Source organism: Alligator sinensis, unplaced genomic scaffold (assembly GCF_000455745.1).
Source record: "Alligator sinensis unplaced genomic scaffold, ASM45574v1 scaffold495_1, whole genome shotgun sequence".
NCBI classification, from domain to species: Eukaryota; Metazoa; Chordata; order Crocodylia; family Alligatoridae; genus Alligator; species Alligator sinensis.
In genome coordinates this window covers 162,552-181,555 of record NW_005842931.1, presented here as the reverse complement: position 1 = coordinate 181,555, position 19,004 = coordinate 162,552, and the positions used below count along the sequence as shown (strand labels likewise).

At 51.4% G+C, this 19,004-nt stretch overlaps 1 protein-coding gene across 4 annotated transcripts in view; it reads left to right on the top strand.

The window, feature by feature from the left end:
* The first annotated feature begins 10,895 nt into the window (after window positions 1-10,895).
* Window positions 10,896-19,004, top strand: part of KLF8 (Kruppel like factor 8) — a 32,368-nt gene continuing 24,259 nt past the window's right edge. The window contains exon 1 of one of the 4 annotated variants that reach the window (XM_025192470.1): window positions 10,896-10,914. Coding sequence is in view for 1 of the 4 variants with exons in the window: in XM_014525993.2 (XP_014381479.1) it covers window positions 13,021-13,089 (69 nt within the window). In the remaining 3 variants the exon portion in view is untranslated. Of the gene's footprint in view, window positions 10,915-12,462; window positions 13,090-15,049; window positions 15,057-19,004 lie in introns of those variants that run through there. The other 3 variants (XM_014525993.2, XM_025192472.1, XM_025192471.1) reach the window with 3 other exon arrangements.

Below are 19,004 nucleotides of genomic sequence, written 5' to 3'. Positions count from 1 at the left end.
CCATCCTGCCTCCTGCTGCTTAACCTGTTCTCATCTTTCTGGACAAAAGCCTGGAATCTGCCCCGCCCTTCCTCCCAATTATTATGTTCCCCCTTGGAGACCCCTGAGCCTTTCAGTTTCTGATTACCAGGCCCCTCCTACAGCCACCTGGATGAAAGTCAGGGCTGCCCTGCCTTCCAGCCCTGAGGAAAATGCTGTTTGATGCTGCTATGTGGGATTCTCAGCTGTGTAGAGCTGGGTTCCTGGGAGTTGCGCATCAGCTTTTTCCAGCTGAAGGACCTCCAGGGGAGGGACTATCTAGCAACCAGGAAGAAGTGGTTTTGAGGAGAGGGTGTGTTGAGGCATAGTCAACACTTCATTGTTCTGGAGACAGGTCCTTGATGTCTTCACCTCAAAGCCTCACTGATGGTAGAACCAGCCCTTTTCTGCCGACAGCTCCAGCACTTCCCCTGGAAGGATGGTGCATGTCTTCTGCTGGCTACTGCAGCCCCCTTCAGCAGTGGATGCCTTCCCAGGGTGCACTTCGTGCGCCGGTGACTGAAGCCATGTGGAGTACATGCCAGAAGTACATGGGCACATGTGTTTTGATGGTAGCTGCTCTCTGCTGCAAGAATTGCTGCTGGCAGAAGTAGGAAAGTGTCAACAAGGCCTTGAATCCTTCCTTCCCCGGGAACGAGTTTCTGGGAAGGGCAGGAGAGTCTGTGATCATGGGAACAGCTGTGGTCTGGATGAAAATAAGAATGACTTTGCCTCCAGAGTATGAACACAGGCAGGAGGGGAAGGGGCATTGCTGTTCCTATGGGAGGAAGCTAACAACCCTTCCTGACGCTGGTTCTGTGGTCATGGGATGCTGTATGCCACAGTGTGATACAGCTGTAAAGGCCTGAAGGGTGTTTCCTCTTCCACAAGGCTGGTTTAACAGGGCAGGAGTAGTGCAGTTTCTACTCTGAAGCCTGTGTCTTTGCCCTGGAAATGAGAGGAATATGGGGTTTATCCACAGGGCAGAATTTTCCTGGTATCACTGTTCTGCTGAGGAACATGCCAGTCAGAGCTGAGTGAGATACTCTAATATCAGAGAGCCTTTGCTTCAGCAGCAAAAAGGGCCTATTATCCGGTTTAGTTTGTTGTTTCCATAGTGACATGTTAAATTGGGAAAAGGCACTCAGATACCAGAGTACAAATGCCCCTCTGGGGAGTCATACTGGTTTAAGTGTGCCAGGACTGTTCAATGGGTATAAAACCCCCATCTGAGCAAATGTTTGTGTTAAAAGGTTGTTACTTTAGTTGTCCTGTCAATGAAAATGGTACAATCCTCCAAGTGTGGATACAGGTAGATTGATATTCAGCTGTCTTATACCACTGTTGTTGTTCTAAGAGTGGAAAGGAGCTAGTGGAATATCCCAGGGGAAGGGGAATATCCCGTTGCATCAGGATAACTGCAGCCATGCTAGGGCACTTGCTTCTGCAGCTACAATAGGAAGACCATTCTACCTGTACTGAGATATTACAATGGCACAATGCTCCCCGTGCTGACAAGGTTTATATTGGTAAAAGTGCAGGTTAGCCAGTATAACCACATCTACATTAAGCTCTTTGGTTGGTAATAAATCCTATTTCACATGACCCTGACACTTTTTGGCTGAGGGAAGCTTGCAGTGTGCGTCCGGCTTCTGCTAGGTCCCCTTCTCCCAGAGTTGTATTGGGTTACAACTTTTAAGTGTAGTTAAGTCAAAACAAGCCAACTTTTAAAATATATTGACCATCCGGTCACTTCCCCATACGTCCATTGAAGATCCTCTAACTTGAGCGTTTGCTTATTCAGCAGCTGAACTTTAGCCTCCTTGTTTCTAAAAATTTTGACTTGCGTCTTTCTCAGAACAAAAACCTGGAATAGACAAAACTTGTAGAAAATTACCCAATGCACTAAAAGCTGGAGGAAATTGCTTAAGTTCACAAGATCTGTGAAGCTTTTGCAACTAGGAGCCAGAACCTTAACTCTGACCTCATGCTTTCCCCCTCATAAGATTCTACAGCGCATGCAAGCAAGGAAGAAACATGTCAATTATGCTGAGGCTACAGTTTCGGGGAATGGGGTTTGTGCGGGGCATGTCCCCACCATCCAGAGTGGAGGAGCTCCTTTGTTGTTCAGACAGGTAATGGTGACCAGAGGTATTAGAAAATCTCTGCAGTTTACCTTCCTATGCCATTTCCTTGCTGGTAAGCGCTTGTGGGGGTGGGTTTTGTAATTAAGCAACCTAGACTATTTTTCAGAGAAGGTTTTGTTTGTTGGGAGTTCTAGGAAAGAGGAAGAAAACGCAAGCCATGGTCTACGCTCGTAAGTTTTGCCAGAATATCTATGTTGTTTAGGAAGGTGAAAAATTCACTGCCCTGACTGACATAACTATGCTGGCAAAACCCTGGTGGTGATGCTGTTATACTGGCAAAACTGAGACAGTGTACTTCCTTCTAAAGTATACTTGCTGAAGTGGCATTTTAATAGAGTCCTAGGAAAGTTGGATTGGAGGGGGCCACCAGATTACATCTGGTCCAGTCTTCACAACTGGATTCTGGGCACCCGGACCATAATGCTGGGAAGGCATTTCTGCTCAGCAGAACTGACATGTGACATTTTTCTTGAACACCAACTGGGATCTCAAGGAGCCTCTTTTAAGTTGGCTAACATGCAGAGAGCTGCACCCCCAGCCTCTCTTTTCCGTAAACAGGGAGGAAAGGCATGTTTGAGCTTTGGGTGGGGAGGGGGTAGCATTGGCCCCTGAGCAGTTTCTTATGAGAAGCTCTTCCTGATTCTCCACATGGGGAGAAGCAAATTGTGGTAAAGTCCCTCTGGAGACAGAGGGCTGTTTCAAAGGTCAGATGGTAGTGTGATACCAGAGCTATGGTTAGATCTTATTCCAGTGAGAGTTGTTTTCTGGAAACCCTCACGGATTTGCCTCTTCTAAGCAGAACAGTAGGTGTTGAGAAGTATCTCTGTGCATAACCCCTGCATACAAGATTGAACAAGCTTCCACATGAGCAGATCTGCTGATTAGCAGCGGGACCCACGTGGACTCTTGCACACAGGGTTAATAGGAGGACCATTCCTATTGGACAAGTAGTGACCAGGGTACACAGGGAAGCCCTTGGATTAAATCCAAGGAGTAGAGGGATGGGGACAATGTATGAAGGTGATGGATATACCTCAGCATGGGGCAATCGTCATTTGGGGCGTGGAGACCGTGTTGCTGTGCCCCTGGAGTAGAGGAGGCAGCACTAGGTAGCCTCATGCCATACTAAAGCAGGGGTTACCCATGCTCTGCTGCAGGGGTGTGCCACTTAGCCCAGCTCTGTGCATGCATGGTTGGGGGTGGGGATTGGAGACGCTTCTGAATACAAGGGCACATGCAGCTGTAGGGCTGTGCCCTGTGTGTGGGGGTGCCGGAGGGTGGGGTTGGCAGCCTCTTCCTGTGGGCTTTTGCTTTCTGTTGGGTACAGGATACTGCTTTGAAGTAGGTGGGAGTGGCTAGCAGGGATGGGTGGGCAGTGAGGTCCAGCTTGTGGCTGAAAACTGCTCAGGAGGCTGTGTCTTGGTCTTGGAGCTAGAAGGGGCTGGAAAATGGGGAGCTAAGGGAGGAAACCCAAGGAGGCTTTAGGGTTACGTGTGTAGGCTAGCCTTCCTGTGGGGGAGGGTGTGCATGTGTGTGCATTCATGCACATGTGCACAGGGCTCATGCTGGGGAGTCATCCCTGTGGCATGGCCAAGGTTTAGTTCTGCTGTCTTTTCGCTTTCCAGTGCAGTGGTGGGCTCTTTTGTGACTAGCTGGATGGGAAGCTCTAGTTGCTTGGCACAAACAGTGAATTAAGGGGAATGTTTACAGGGTAGCCCTGAGGTGGTGGGGAGGAAGCTAGCAGAGGGCAGAGCCTGGATCCTATGTATCTTGGCACAGAACCAGAACTAGGGAACTCTGGTTAAACTGGTGCCCCTGGTTTGTGGTGCTGCATGTCTGGGACAGTGCTGGGGAGTGGGGTCTGTTGTGCTGTGACTTTGGCACAGCCAGGGCTCTGCCTTTCTCACTAAGGGCAGGTTAGCTGGAGGGCAGGGAGCCATGGGAGTGTGCGGTTCTTGAGACCCCTGCAGCAGGGGCGGGGGAGGCACGCATGCTTGGAGAGGGCCTATCGCTCTCTCAGAAAGCTGTGTAAAACTAATTAACGCAGCCTCCAGGCTGAGTTCTCCGCAAAGGCCCTTGGCCCTGCTGCTGGGATGTATGGATGCTATAGGCTTCCCTCATTAACTTGCCAGGGCCTTTTGCATCTATTGCCCATGGCCTGCACACAAAGTGAGCCCAGCATGAGACTAACAAGCCTCCCTCAAAGGAAGAAAGCACTTTTATCCTTTCGAGCTCCCTGGCGGGGCAGGAGGGCTGGGCCCTGCGGGGCACTCATTGGCTGGGGCCCCAGTGCTGCAGGACGTGGGTGTGTCTGCTGGGGGGGGGAGGGACCAGGAATTGTCCACTGACCTCAGGCGAAGGTGAGGGTGGGAGCTAGTGCTGCTGGGACCCCCTTCCCCGCTGACCTTGGCTGGGGTGACCCCAGGGCAGTGCTGAGGGAAGGAGGCCCCTGGGCTGCAGAGCAACTGGAGTGTGCCAGGAGCTGAGAAACTGTACAGCGAGCGCGGCTGTTGCCTTGGATGTGGAAGGGACCTGCGTGGGCAGAGCTGAGTGGTTGCACATAAGCCTCCTCTGTGCCAGATGCCTGGGTCGGGGAGGGAGGGGGGTTCACTCCAGCACTGTAGCCCCAATGCACTGAGGCCCCTATGGCTGCTCTGCTTAGATTCACTCTGAGCAGCGTAGATGGCATCGTGCTAAAAGTATCAAAGCCCTGTGTGCACCCCAGCGGGTAGCTGCAATAGTTGGAAGCTTCTCTGTAGGTCTTGTGCAGACACTACCAGGACTTCATGGAGAGAGGAGACGGTACCCTGGGAGCTCCTGTCACTGAGGGAATTAAAACCTTTTGCAAAGCCGGGCTCAGTTATCATCATCCTGGTTGACAGATGGGAAACTGAGGCACATAGGAGATGCCTGGATTGGGGCTTGGTCCTCCTTGAATCCCAGGTCCCTACTCTAACCAGCTTGTGATTCTGACTCTTTAGCCAAAGATTGTGGGAGGCCTGGGGAGCTCACAAAAGAGGTGTCATCTTTTGGGTATGCATTGGTAGGAGCTGTTTCCTTGGGGGAGGGAGGGAAGGTGTTTGCCATTGATTACCATAATTTTCATTTCTGCACATTACCTGATGTTTAGTTATGCAGATTTATTTAAAATGTGCCTGTGCATGGCCCACACAGAGCATATCTAAACATGTTCATTAGTGTAACTGGAAACGTCCTGATATGAAGTGCATGAGCAAAGCTCCTGATTCCCCAGGACTGGGGTAGCGGGGAGGTTAGGATGGAGGGTGCCAGCTGAACTCTGTGTGGTGCTCAGCACTAGCTTAGCAGGGCAGTTCAGATCTAGGGTCTGGGATGGAGTGCATCTAGCAGCAGGGAGGAATTAGGAAAGGACCCAGTGTGAACTGAGCAAGCAAATCAGATGCTTTCTGAGTGTAAGCAAAAATAGCAGGCAGCTACCCCTCCCAGTCAGAGCTTGCTGCACTGGGAACCTCTAGGGAAGGGAGGTGGGGGTAGGGATGCCTCTCTGGTGGTGTGGTGAGTTGGATAGCATCCCTGGCTGAGTGTGAGACATCTCTCTGCTTAGGGCAGAATGCATCCACCCAGCTGCCAGCCCCATTGTTAGAGAGTGGGTTAACTTAGCAGGGGGGGGAGGGGGGGGGTTTGGTTTGTTTTTTTTTAATTCTTCCTTTTTTCAGCTCTGGGCACCTCTGGGTGGATGCGAGGCTCTTGCAGGAGCCTCTTAGGAGCAGCTGAGTTTACCGAGCCCGGCTCCTGGAACACCAAGATGGAGACTGCCTTCTCTATGCAGAAGTGGCCTGGTGGGGAGCCTGGGCAGCTGTCATTGCAGCACTTCTGGAGCAGAGCTGTAGCACAGGGTGAAGACTCCACCCTGTGCTTGTCCCTCCATGGGGTCTGTGGCCATGCAGACTGGGCACTGCTGTTTCTTTGTCTTGGTGTGACCTGGCCTCAATCCCATTCACTGTGCTTGAGAGAGGGAGCATGAACAAGATCTACTTAGGGTTGCCTGTGAGATGAGGCCATCTCCCTCCTCTGGGAGGGTGTGGTGGGGAGGGGTGGGAAGGGATATTATTGATGATATGCCTGGAGCTGCCAACATGCCCACACCCGTTTTCAAGGCAGGGTGTGCACATACCCGTTGGGGGTGGAGGGACAACAGACGGACAAGATTACCCATTCTGGGGACTAGAGAAATTGGCAGCATGCACTTTGAGCGGAGTGCTTGCAGGCAGAGGTGCTCTTGATCTGTCTGGAAATGCACTCAAGGGGTTCCCCTTCTGTAAGGGCCAGATTCACTTCATGTAGATCCACAGACTAATAGCTCACACCAGGATTGAATTTGGGACCATTATGCATTTGTCTTAATTCCGGGAAAATGCCAGGGCTTGGTTAGCAAGATTTAGCTACTCTAAAATGAAACATTACCTGATCAATGAAGTTGCAGAGAATTCAGAAAGACCACAACAGGTCAGAAAGATTTTAACAATATGGATTCCTATTTGAAATCCTTGGGTTTATCTTAAGTGTACAAACACGAGTCACAGCTCTAACATTGCATGGCAAGGGGTGACAATAGTTCTGAACTGTGCCTGGGGAGAGGCCAGGGTGATGGTGCCTGGAAATGCAGCGTTGCTGGCACGGAGGCATTTGGCTTGCCAAACATCCTTGGGATGTTCTCGTTCATTGCATGGTTACCTGTCACACTTTGTAGGGTGGCCTGAGCTTCTCAATAGATGCAGCAACAGATACTGCCATTGTCAGGAAGGTCTGTCGTGTCAGAAAGCTTCTCCTGAGGGGTACAGTTATCGTTACTACCATTTCCATGAGAGTGTGACACCTGTGTTGTCCAAGAAAAGGTGGTTTAATGGCTTGAGAAACAGCACTGCTTTTCTGCTATGGCTGTTGTTGTTACTATTATTATTATTACTATTATTATTAAGAAGAATAATATTACTACTATTTTTCTAGTGTAATGGGATGATAGAACGAAGCAGTGACCTCTCAGTGGGAATTGAAGCTCAGTGAGATCTCAGTACCTCCTGAGACCACTAGATTCTACTCTCCATACGGTTGGCCCTGGCTATTACCCAGAAGAAGCATACAGATGTGTTTGTTTGGCTTCTGTGCTGGATGTGGTTGCCCAGCTGACAGAATAACCAAGGACAGGAGCTCTCTCCATGCCCCAGAGTGCCCCTGCTTCTCATGGTAGCAGCTCTTTTGTGGTGGGTTTCATTTCCCCTTGTAATCGGACATGGATCCCAAATAGATCTTCCAATTCTAACACCTACCCCCTGCCTTTTCCAGCAGCCTTTCCATACCTAGTGGCCCAGCCCTTGATCAGGAAAGCCCCAAAGGGTTGGATGCAGATCTGGCTTTGTAACTCTAACAGATCTGGCTTTGTAACTCTAACAGCACTGGCCTCGTGATGCAATTTTTTTTTCTTACCCCGTGAGGCCGGAAAGCCAGTTGGGAGTGGGCGCGCCACGGCCCCAGCCTGGCCCAGCCCAGCCCAGCCCGGCCGCGCCTGGTTCTGTGGGAGGCTGCTGCCGGGGCTGAGCTGGAGTTCCAGGCCAGGGCCGCTGCGCCAGCCTCGGTGACGTCGGTGCCTCCTGTGAATAGTGGTGCCTGAGGAACACAGGCTTGTCTCTATTCTGCCTCCCCCACCCCCATCCTCTCCTCCCCCTGCTCCCCAAGCCTCCTCTCCCAGCTGGAGCTCCAGAGGGTTTTGTTTGTTCAGCTTGGGAGCCCAGAGGGTGGAGTCCTGTCAGTGAGGCCTTTCATTCCCCTCCCCTGCCCACCGCCCCAGAGCCGGGGGCAGGGCTCCACCCCAGCCAGCCTGTTCATTCAGCTCCAGCAGGAGAAATAGCCCTGTCAGCAGCAGCCACGGCCCAGAGCACAGGGTGTCTGTCTCCACACCTCTCAGCTGCTCTCTATTAGGCCATGCTTGGCTTAACCCTTGCTTACCACCCCTTGTGCCTCTCTCAGATGGGACTTGGGTGCAGAGAGGGGAAAGATGCTGCCTTTGGAACTCAGCTGGCGAGGGGTTAAAACAGCCTGTGGGGTTGGGGGGGTGGAGGCTGAGCAGTGTGCGGTGTGTGGGATGGGGTGAGGGCTTGAGAGTATGTGTAGGATGGAGGGGTTTGCAAGTGCAGGGTGAGCTGTGCTCTGTGGAGATGCAGTTTGGTTGAGGCTGAAGCGTGGGGCTGTGTGAGAGGTGGCAGTGCATGTCTGGGAGGTCTGTAAGGGGAGGTGCAGGTGTGTGTTATCCTTGTGCTGCATGTCCAAGCCAGGGACTGGGACCTCACTCTGCTTGGTGCTGTACCTAGAGCATGGTGTGAGGATATAAGGTGTTTTTTTTTTATTGCACCACCAAACTCAGGATCTATAAGCAGCTCTTAATGTAGCTCCCATTCATGTATGCATGCTGAGTGTCATGGGTATTGGCTCTCCTGCCATCTGCCCAAGAAGGTCCTTGCTCTCTTGTAACTGGTTTGACTGTTTCCTGCTGGAGGCGGGACCCCCTGACAGAATGCGGGTAATGTGCTGGGATGTCTTAGTGTGGCGCCAGTGGTGCTCTCTGAGCCCAGTTTCAGGTGTTGCCCAAATCACAACTTGGCTGTGGCTGGGAGATGAACATACAAGGAAACCAGAGTTGCATTTTTAAGTCAGATGGATGTTGCAACTGAGATTCTGTACTAGTTCAGGACCTGTCCGTGCTGCATCTCCTGTGCCTTAGCTGTTTTCAGCTGATTCAGGTGGGATGCCAATGAGCTTTGGATGGTTGGTAACTCTCTCCCCATCATAACAGGCCACAAGCCCAAATTGCTGCCGTGAATTATCTGCTCCACTAGATGTGGAAATGTCGGGCTAGGGTAAGACTTCGGTCCTCCAGTCGTTACCTGTGGGAGAAGTGGATTTTATGGGGTGATCTTGTAAAGAATAGTGACACTGAAGCGGCATTCACCACCCCTGGCTAGCCCCCTGTTTCCTTGTATAGACTTCTGGCAGAGCATTTGGGCAGTGCTGGAACTGCCTTTAACCAGTTGGAGCTTGCATTGCCCTGGGTGCTGTGTTAGGTATTTCCCACTTGTTACATTTGAAGAGTCTGTGTTGATGGGGGCATTAACTCCGTGGCCCACTTTCTGGCTTGCGGGAGCATGCATGTGTGCTTCCCAATGTCCAGACTGTACCTCTATGCTTCTGTTCACACTGGAGCTGCAGTAACCTGGGCATGGTGTTGTGGTCTCGGAGTGCTCTAAGACTTGGTTTGTGGCATATTGTGTGGAAACCTTTCTTCCTTCAGGGCCTCTGAACACAAGTGTTCGTTGCACCCACAGCATGTTTAGCTGAGACACTTTTGCATTTGTGTGCTCCTCGCTTCTGTCTGCTCCAGCCAGTGACAATCCAGGAATCCAGCACAAGTGGATGAGTTGTTCCTGCTTGTGACTGCATTGGTATTGTAGCAGGATGCAGTTGGAGGGTGTGAGAGGTGGTGGAAGGCAGTTTCTTTATGCTGGATGGCAAGGTCATGGAGAGGGAACAACAGTTGCCTACTCCATGGGTGTATGTTCCCCATATGTAGATTGGTACTTCTGGTGTAGGACATCTTGCATGTAGTTTTAGGGTCATATTGTTCTGGTATGATCAGAACTTCCACACAAGGAAGGACATGTTCTGGAACCCCATGAGAGAGTTTACCTTGACTTTCTTGTGCCAGCAGACACAAATGGAGGCATGTTGCTGTCAGCTGTGGGTTGGCTATCCCAGACTGCTTAAAGGTCCGTGGGTAGCCAGTTGGATATTAAGTGAACTTGGTGCTGAGGCAGTGACCGTTTGTGAGATGAAAATGTCAGTGGTGGACATGGTCCTTGTGTCTGACATCCCAGCTACATTTGAGAGAATGGCTCCAGCACGTTTCAGGAAGCCCCTTGATAGTGCTTAGGTGTCTGTGATTTGGTCACAGTAAAAAGCATGCGAAGATACTAGCTCAAAGACCATTAGTCAGTGACCATTGGCCAATCAGAGACAGGTCAGTGAGCGCCAGCATTGGTGCAGAGTCAGGGTATCAGGATCTCTTGGGGTGCACGGAGTCAGAACCTGTTGGGGTATGTAGGGATCTTATTCCTTCCTAACAATATGGTTATCAATGTGGGGTCTATTGTTAATGTCAGGGGTGTTGCTTATCCTCAACTGCTGTGGCTCAGGAAATCATATCCCAACCTCAGCCCCCCTTGAAGGAGAGAGCTTAATTAAACACCCCCCCACCTGGAGATGCAACACAGCAGGGAAACCTGCATGTGGCAGGCTGAAAGCAGGATGCTGCTGTCCACAAAGTCTTTGGGCTACCTGCATAGGTAATGCCATCCTCAAGTTGTGCATGTCACAGCCCAGCACAATCACCTGTACTGTGAGGGTGTGAGTATTTGCCAGGAGCAGGCCCAAGGAACTGCCTGGTAGAGGCAACCATAGATTGAGCAAGGGAAATGGGAATACAGGTGCACAACCGTATCACTGGGAGATGCATGTAAGGATATACAGAACCACATAGCACACACTGGTACTTTCCTCTTGGCCTGGAGATAGACAGTCTTCATGTAATGGACTTCTTGCATTTGAACAGCTGTTGGCTTCATTGTCATCTTCTTCTGCCTTTTCAATTTTTTTTTTTTGTATGCGCAGGTTTAGACTGCTTGTTCCAGCCTCCATATAGTCCCTGTGGTTACACTAAAGGGTAAGCAGAACCCTATGTCATCTGGCCAGCTATGAGCATGGTGGGATAGCATCATCTAGGGACTTTTGGCAGTGGTGTTCTGGAGTAGGCTGGTAGGAATGAAGGGTTAAACGCTGAACAGATATACATAAACCGGCAGGTAGCTACTGGCATGTAGGTGGTGTGTGGGATGTCAGTTGGCAGAGGGGCCAGCAAATACAGGTTTGGGAAACCATGGGATGGCACTGGAGGACTGTCAAAACCTGAGCCCTGCTTCCTGGGTTCTAGCTACATTACAAGTGGGCATATCCAAAGAGACCCCCCCACCCCTGATGTTAATCAAAAGGAGAACTTGCTCTGATCTGTACACCCAGATGGTCAACACGAGGCTGGGTTGAAAGCTCCCATAACTACAGGCAGGTGAGGTTTTGTAGGAGGGCTGTTGGGAGTTTTGGCTGAAATCTGGCTAGAAGCCTGTGCTACAGACAGACCCTTTTGTCTGAGCAGCAGGCTGGAATGTGCTGGAAGATGAAGGGTTAAAACAAGAAACAGCTTTCCTCTCTGTGCAAGAGACTCCCATTCTTTGTCAGGCTGCTGTAGGTTGGGTGGAGCAGGGAGCCATCTCTCCCTCTCTCCCTTACTCAGGGCTTTTGGGGAGAGTGGACAGGAGCAAACTCCCTTTTCACTGCCACCCCTGAACCCCTCGGCCCCAGTGAGGGGGAGAAGTGATAGATGTGCTTTAAATAGTTTGCCTTGGGGGTCTTACCTAGGACCTGGCTTACTGGGAGGGTGTGCAAGGGTGTGTATCTGGAACGGCTCCATCTTTGTGTGTGTGTGTAGCTGCCAGAGGTGGGATGCATTCTCATTAGATGACCCCACAAGTGCAAACCGTGTAGGGGTCTCCTGCTTGGGCAGCCAGCCTGGGGATGGGAGGCCACCTCCATCCCCAATGGGTGTTGGGGCAGAGGCCCTTGAGATCGTCTCTGCTGACCCTGTGATTCCTAGAGGGCCCCTCACCCATAGTAAAGCAGACACCAGAGCAGTGTCCCTTAGTGGGAGCCCTTGTCAACTCCCATTGCTGCCCCCCGTCTGCGTGTCTCCTGCCCACTCTGCGGGGAGCACACCCTGACCTCCCTGTCCTTGCCCGGTGCTGCGTGCTCTTGGTTGCCATGGCGAGCATTGTCTCTAAATATTGCAACCAGTTGTCAGGCTCAGATCTGCTGCGTTTTCCCCTCCCCCTTTCTCCCCACCTTTCTCTCCTGCCCGTTTCTCCCTTCCAGCGCATGGGGAGCTCACAGCCCTGAATGACCCATTTAGCTGCAGCTTGTGTGCCAAGGGACAGAGGCCAGAGCAAGGAGCCAGGCGCTACTCTGGAGGCCAGGCTACCTGGGGATGAGCGAGCTGGCATGCTTCCGTGGCAGGGGAGGGGAGGAGGAAGGCGGAGGCGGCGGCTGCGGGCTTGGCTTGGCACTCAGCCCCTCCCTTCCCCTCCCTACCCCTCCCCTCCTCTCTCCCTCTCTGCAGCTTGTCCCTTTTAAGGAGCTCCACCCAGGGTCAGGCCAGGGTGGAGCTGTCAGACTATTCACACCTCACAGCTCCAGGCTGGCGGGCTGGAACAGCCAGAAGCAGCAGCAGCAGCAGCAGCTCTTTATTCAGAGGACTGGGGGCAGCCAGTAGATTTCTGGCTGTTGCTGGGTAGCCACCAGCCGTGCCCTTTTCTGGAGAGTGGGGGAGGCCAAGGGGCCCCAAGTCACTGGGCTTGGTCTGGGCAGCTCCCAACGCAAATATCTGCTCGCAATAAGCTGCTGCCATCAGCCACATCTTTCTTCTTTCCAACCCTCCTTCTTCGTTCGTCCTTTCATGGAGAGGCGTGTCGGGGAGGCACTTTGCTGAGCGGCTTGTGCAACCCGGGACTCTTGCCAGCTCTGGGTTGAGTTTCCAGGCGGCTGGGCCAGAGGAGGTGAGAGGTACCGGGGGATCCTGCTGACCGCCACCAGGCAGAGCCACGGGGTGTATTGTCCTGTGGTGGAGGGGACCCCCTCTGGACCCGTTGGTCACTGGACCAGAAGCATCGTCTGGCCCTCGTGTGCGGTGAGGGGGCAGTTGTGTAGAACCGGGTTCAAGAGTATGATCCTCCCCGTGGAAGACATAAGCACAGTGCACTTGAGGAGGAGCCCCCAGCACGCTGCGTGGGTGGTAAGTGACCCTGGAGGAGAAGGGGGCACTGAGAGAGCTTGACAAGTTGGCATAATGCTGCCTGCCCAGGTGCTATCGTGCATGGTGGAGGGCACCTGCTGCTTCCTGGCAGTTGGGAGCCCTTGGGGGTTCCTTGCGGGTGGGGGGTATCGCTCCCCATCTCATTGCAGCCCTGGCTGGGGGAATGCTCTGATCCCTGTTTGGCCTCCAGCCCCCCACCTCCATGATTACATGCCTCAAGCCAGGACATGTTTCCCATTTCCCCCACCCCTTACCTTTAGTCAGAGGGGTGGAGGAAGGGAAGTACGCTGGACCTAGCTATGGGACCTGGGTTGGGGATAAGGGGGAGGTTTGCTTTGCTCAACCCTGTGAATCTGTCCCTTTTGGGGGGGGGGGGGGAGAGAGAGAGTGTGTGCGCGTGCGCACATGCCCCTCCTCCAAAGCTGGTCCATGGAAGCCTAAGGCGGAAGCTTCTGCAGGAAGCATGGTGCACTGCCTCTCTAAGGGGAGGTTGAGGCAGGACATCAGGGACCTTTAAGGAGCAGATGGTGTGCTCAGTGGCATGCACTGTGCCTTTAAGGAAGGGAGGAGGAAGGTGCACCGCACCCACCCCACCTCCCTGGCTCTCTGCAAGTCTGATGCCCCTAGCAGACACCAGGTGGCAGCAGCAGCAGGAGGCTGAGCAGCAAGGAGCAGCTGCACAGAACAGGGGTGCTGAGAGGGCTGTGGTTAATCCTGGATTGCAGTAAACCCCCTGGGAGTTCACGTCCCACCCACCTGGGGTGTTGTGGGGGGATTGGTAGAGATCGGAGTGCACTGCATGGCCTGGATTGACATTGACATTAGTCATTTTGTGGTACTCAGTTGTATTAAGGCCAGCTCTGCTCTGAGACAGTGTCCACTTCGCCGATTGGATCTCTGCTGGCACCCTGGCATTGGGGCAGGGCTGTGGAGGGGTGTGATCCATGCCTGATACTGCTGCACGTGGCAGCATGTACAGACCCCATCAGCCCAACAGACCTCCTTAGAGCATTTCCTGGGGTGGTGACACTGGGACACAGCCCAGTGCTACTGGTATAGGTGCATCCGCACCAGGCATGCTTTCCCAGTGCCCCATCAGCAGTACAGTGCTTCTGACGTGGACATTAGCCTCAGCAGAGTTCAGTGGGCCTGCTCAGGGCTGGGCCATGCTGCTGCAGCCCCTTTGTTTCTCTTCCTTCCCTACCTTCCTCCTTCCCCGTCCCTCTTGTCTTTGCAAATCTTTTCCCCGCTTAGCATACTTCCATTCAGTAACTCCAAGTTCCTACCCTGCCAGGGCTCCACCCCTACTTCCTTTGCTGTCCCATCCCTATAATGATCAGTAATGAAATAGCAAATGGTGATGGTTAAGTCTCATCACTGGGCTGTGGAACTGATCCAATGGGATTGCAGGAGCAGCAGGGGAATGTAGCCGTCTCCATCATTTGGTTCAGGCTCTTTGCAGACTCAGGCAGGCATGCATCACTGTACCTTAAGGTTGCATTGGGAAGGTGTGCTCTCCAACTGGGAGAGTCCTGGATGAAAGCTTGGATCCAGCATACTTTGATTGTTGTACAAAAATACATTGTGTAGGTAGAATCTTGCTGTTTAACACCCCTGCTGCTAAACTCCTTGGGAAGAAGGAGAAATGGGAAAGATCTTTCTGTTGAATAATGGGGGAAGGGGGCAGAGTTAGGTTTAGGTAAGATATTAGGAAAAACTTTCTCACTAAGAGCGTAGTAAAAAAGTGGAACAGGTTACTCGGAGAGGTGCAATCTCTGTCTTTGGAGGCTTTTAAGACCTCGGTAGACAAACTTTGGCTGGGATGATCTAGTTGGGGATGGTTCTGCTTGAGCAGGGGATTGGAATAGATGACCTCCTGAGATCCCTTCCAAGCCTCATTTTTTTTTTTTTTTTTTTTATTTCCAGGTCAAGACTAAGATGCTGTGGTAGGGGCTGGTGTGCCTGTGGTTATATAGAGCAGTGTTTCTCAATATTTTAAGTAGCAAGTACCCCCTAAATTCTGAAAATTTTAATAAGTACCCCAACACTCAATTTTCCAGGGGATTTTATGTTTACAGACTAATGTGTGCTATATGTTGGAAGAAGGGCTTTGTATATAAGGCCGTGATATGACAGATGTCTGATCTGGTGTGGGTAGGGGTGCACAACTCAAGTATGTAACTGGGCTAGAGGTGACGTTGGCCAAAGCTAGGAGGGCTGAACCCAGTGCATGCCAAATTATTACTGGGGAACACCAAATTTTTTGCCGTAGTTTTGAGAGGTGGAAAGGGCAAGAGAGAGAGGAAAAGAGGGTGAGAGAGAGAGAGTGTTGGACTGCCTGCATACCCCCTGCCTGTCTTGTGTACCCCCAAGGGTACACGTACCACAGGTTGAGAAACTGTGATGTAGAGGAATCACTCTAGCACTCTTGCTCTGCCCCCTTCCCCCAGTACTGAGGCTGCCTTGTGGTTCCTGTGCCCTCCCACTCTGTTGTTTGTTTTTGTTTGTTTGTTTTTATGTCTCAGGCCAAATTAGTCAAATCAGTTCTGAATTCTGTCAACTGAGAAGAGCTCAGTCGTTCAAGTCTGTGTGGCAATACCATTGCAAGTATCCTGTCTCCCAGATTCTTCAGCTTGGGGCTTCACATACTCCCAAATCCATGGCAGGCATCCTACCTGCAGGCCCCAACCCCAGAGGCCTTGGAGTTCAGATGCCCCCTAATCTCGCTTGCCCTTCGCCAAAAGGCCAAAGGAGCAAGCTAGGGAGAAATCCCCCATCTCCATAAAAATAAAGCGTGTAGCCACGGATCCTTCTGTTGGGAGGCTATAATAGACTTTCATAGAGGGGCCTGCCCTCAGTGCAGTAGTCAAGTCTCCACCTTTAACTACACAGTGCCATTCAAGGTGATCTTGGCCCACAAGAGGCTGAGATTCTAGGTGTGAGCCCCTGTGAGCCAACAGGGACTACATACTACATGTTATGTGAGCCAGAAGGCTGAAAAGTAATGGGAACCTACCAGAAGGCTAGATCAGTGCAGCCCATCTGAAAAAGATCACCATGTGGGCAGAGCCTGAGTGCTGGCTCTGGTCAAGAAACTCCCCAGACCACGCACATCATCTGTCCTTTGTATACTATAATGCCAAAGATCCTCTGTTTTGTGGACACCTCTTGGCCTGATCTCTCTCAGTCTGGATCCTCCCCTCCCCCATCTCCCTTGGCTTCTCCAGCAGTTCCAGGGAAAAGCCAAGAGACCCCAAAGAGAACAGTGTGAATATAAGCTTGCCTTCTGTCATGAACTCGGCTATTGGGTTATGTTCTTCCCTCTCTCCATTTTCTCCCTCCATTGCTGGTTACCCCTTCTCTGCAGGCTTGCAGTTTTGCATTCCATAATAACCAAATTTCACCCTCCTGCCTGTGATCACTACTGCTTTAATTCCTCCTGCTTTCCACAGTGTGGGGCTGGTCCCCTGTGAAGGTGCTTCGTTCACCATTTTTGGCATCTTTTCCAAACTGGATCATAGCTGATTTAAAGACACCCAGACAAAGAAAGACATGAGCCAGCAGGACCTTGGGACCCGGGGCAGCTGCTCCAAGAATCACTGGAAACACAAATGACTTGGATGCAGGTTAACTATAGGGAAGATTCAGGCCTTAATTTTTACCTCAGTGCTGCCATTTAGATCAGCGTTTCTCAACCCGCAGGTCACAACCCAAAAGTGGGTTGCAAGAATATATGAAAGGGTTGCGAACAAACTTTAAAAATGGATTCTCCTTTAAAGGAGAAAAATGAGGGCAGCTGGCTTTTTCCTTGCAGGCTGGTAGGGTCCCAGCCTTCAAGGGGTGCTTGGAGCTCCCCATAGCACCCACACACTCACCCCTTCTCCATACACTGGGGGGTTGGGGTCTGGGGGCACTGGCTATCAGTGTTTACAACTGGGTCCTGGTACAAAAAAGGTTGAGAACTACTGATTGAGATGATCATCCACTGGCACTCGGAATTAAAACTCCATTGAGGCAGGAGGAAATAGTTCACAATTCATCCACCCAGGCTCTCTGCAGACTCAATCAGTTTATTGAATTCAACCTAATTGATTTAAACTAGATGTAAACCAATTTGAAGTGTACCCCCATTAGGATTTTGTACTAGATTTAAATTGATTTAAATTTCACTAGTTTACAACTTGATTCAGCTTTACCTTCTTATGACTGGAAGGTCTGGGGCCTCTGAAGAAAACTGTGGAGAGATGTTGTGGCCAATTTGAATGCAAAACTACAAATCCTTTGGCTTTCCCAAATAATCCTCATGCTGAGACTTTTATTCCAACCCTCCTAACCACCTGTTCTATCATTTAACAATAGGGGCCAGCTTTTTTGGCAAACACATCATAAACTAAGTCCTGCCCCGTTCTCGAGTGCCACTCCAGTCCTGTTCCCCTAACCAATTTGCTGCTTTTCTTTCTGTTTTTTGTTGTATTTGGTGCCATGTTCCCTGCTCCCTCTCTTATCTTTCACATGCCACTCAGACTGTGCATGCCACTTTTGGCATACATGCTGCAGGTTGGCCACCCCTGTTCTAGAAGATCCTTGGTAGATTTTGATACATTGTGCACCTGAGGGTTCTAGAGGCTGAGCACTGTAGCTCTTTTGGGGCCATTGCAGGCAGCAAGGAACCTGCTCCAGAGCCGTGCCTGGGACTCCCAGGGCAACAAGGGAATGCAGCTTCTATTTTTCGTGTTTTCCTGTGTCTGTGGGGGAGAGTAGAGAGGTGCTACCAAAGTCTCCTGGAGAGGCAATTCTGTTCCATATGCCTCATCTCTTCCTTTTAGGAGCGAAGCATGTTGAAGTGGATGCAGGGGGGAGGGCACTGGTTTTCTCTTGCTGTGCATGGGCCCCCTCCTCTGTCCCAGAGGAAGGAGCAAGAATGAGCTGCTTAGAAGCTCCCAGCTGGGCTGGGCTTGGATATCCTGGCCTTTGGGATGTTATAAATACACTGCAAGGGTTTTGGAACCTGGATTTCAAACTGGTGGTGCAGGTTGCTGCAGAATTAGCTCAACCATGGTGTGATGCTTGTGAGCTGTTGAGTAGTGCTCCAGTCCCATAAGACATTGTGATGTGTATGTGGGGGGGCTGGGGGGAAGGAGAGGGTGCTGAAGGAATCGGGTAGCTAGTCTACCCAGTGGTTTGGTGACTACAGTGTAAAGGTGACCACTCTGTCTTTGGCTTGTAGTTCAGGGGCTTTCCCACTGTGTTTGTCCCAAGGGAATTATTCTGTGCCCCACTCCACGCTCTTGAGCTCTGAGTTGATCTCTTTCCTTGTATTTCCATCTCTGCTGCTCCCTCTGATAGGAGAGTGCTCACGGTCTTTCCTGTTTTGAAGCCACTTCTGAGTGCAGTTTGGTTCCCATGACCTTCAGTCCCTGGGCTTTGGGAGACTTCCCTTCTGTGCATCTTCCCTGCGTTCTGTGGAACCCTAAGTGACCATCAGCCCCACAGTGACATTGTTTATACTAGTGCAGAGTTGATGGCTGCACTGGGCTGAGAGTGCTACCAGATCCTGAAGCCCCCTCACCCAAAGGACTCATGTAGTGTATTGGCTTGATCTTTGCTAAGCTTTTGTGCCCCAGATTTCTCACCATTGCTAGCTCCTGGCTTAGCTCCCCCAGACATAGTGATGGTGACAGTCCCAGTGTAGCGGAGGCACTAGTACTTTCCTGATGCTGATAACACCATGAGATCTGTATGTGTCACTGCTGCATGTAACAACTAGAGCAACCACCTGCTTCATCCTGCAAAGATACCTGGCCCTGTCATGGTGCCATTTGGAAGTGCAGGGAGTCAGTGCATCAGCAAGTGCAGCTTGGACCCCAGAAGAAGGGGAGTGGTCAATCCTTCCT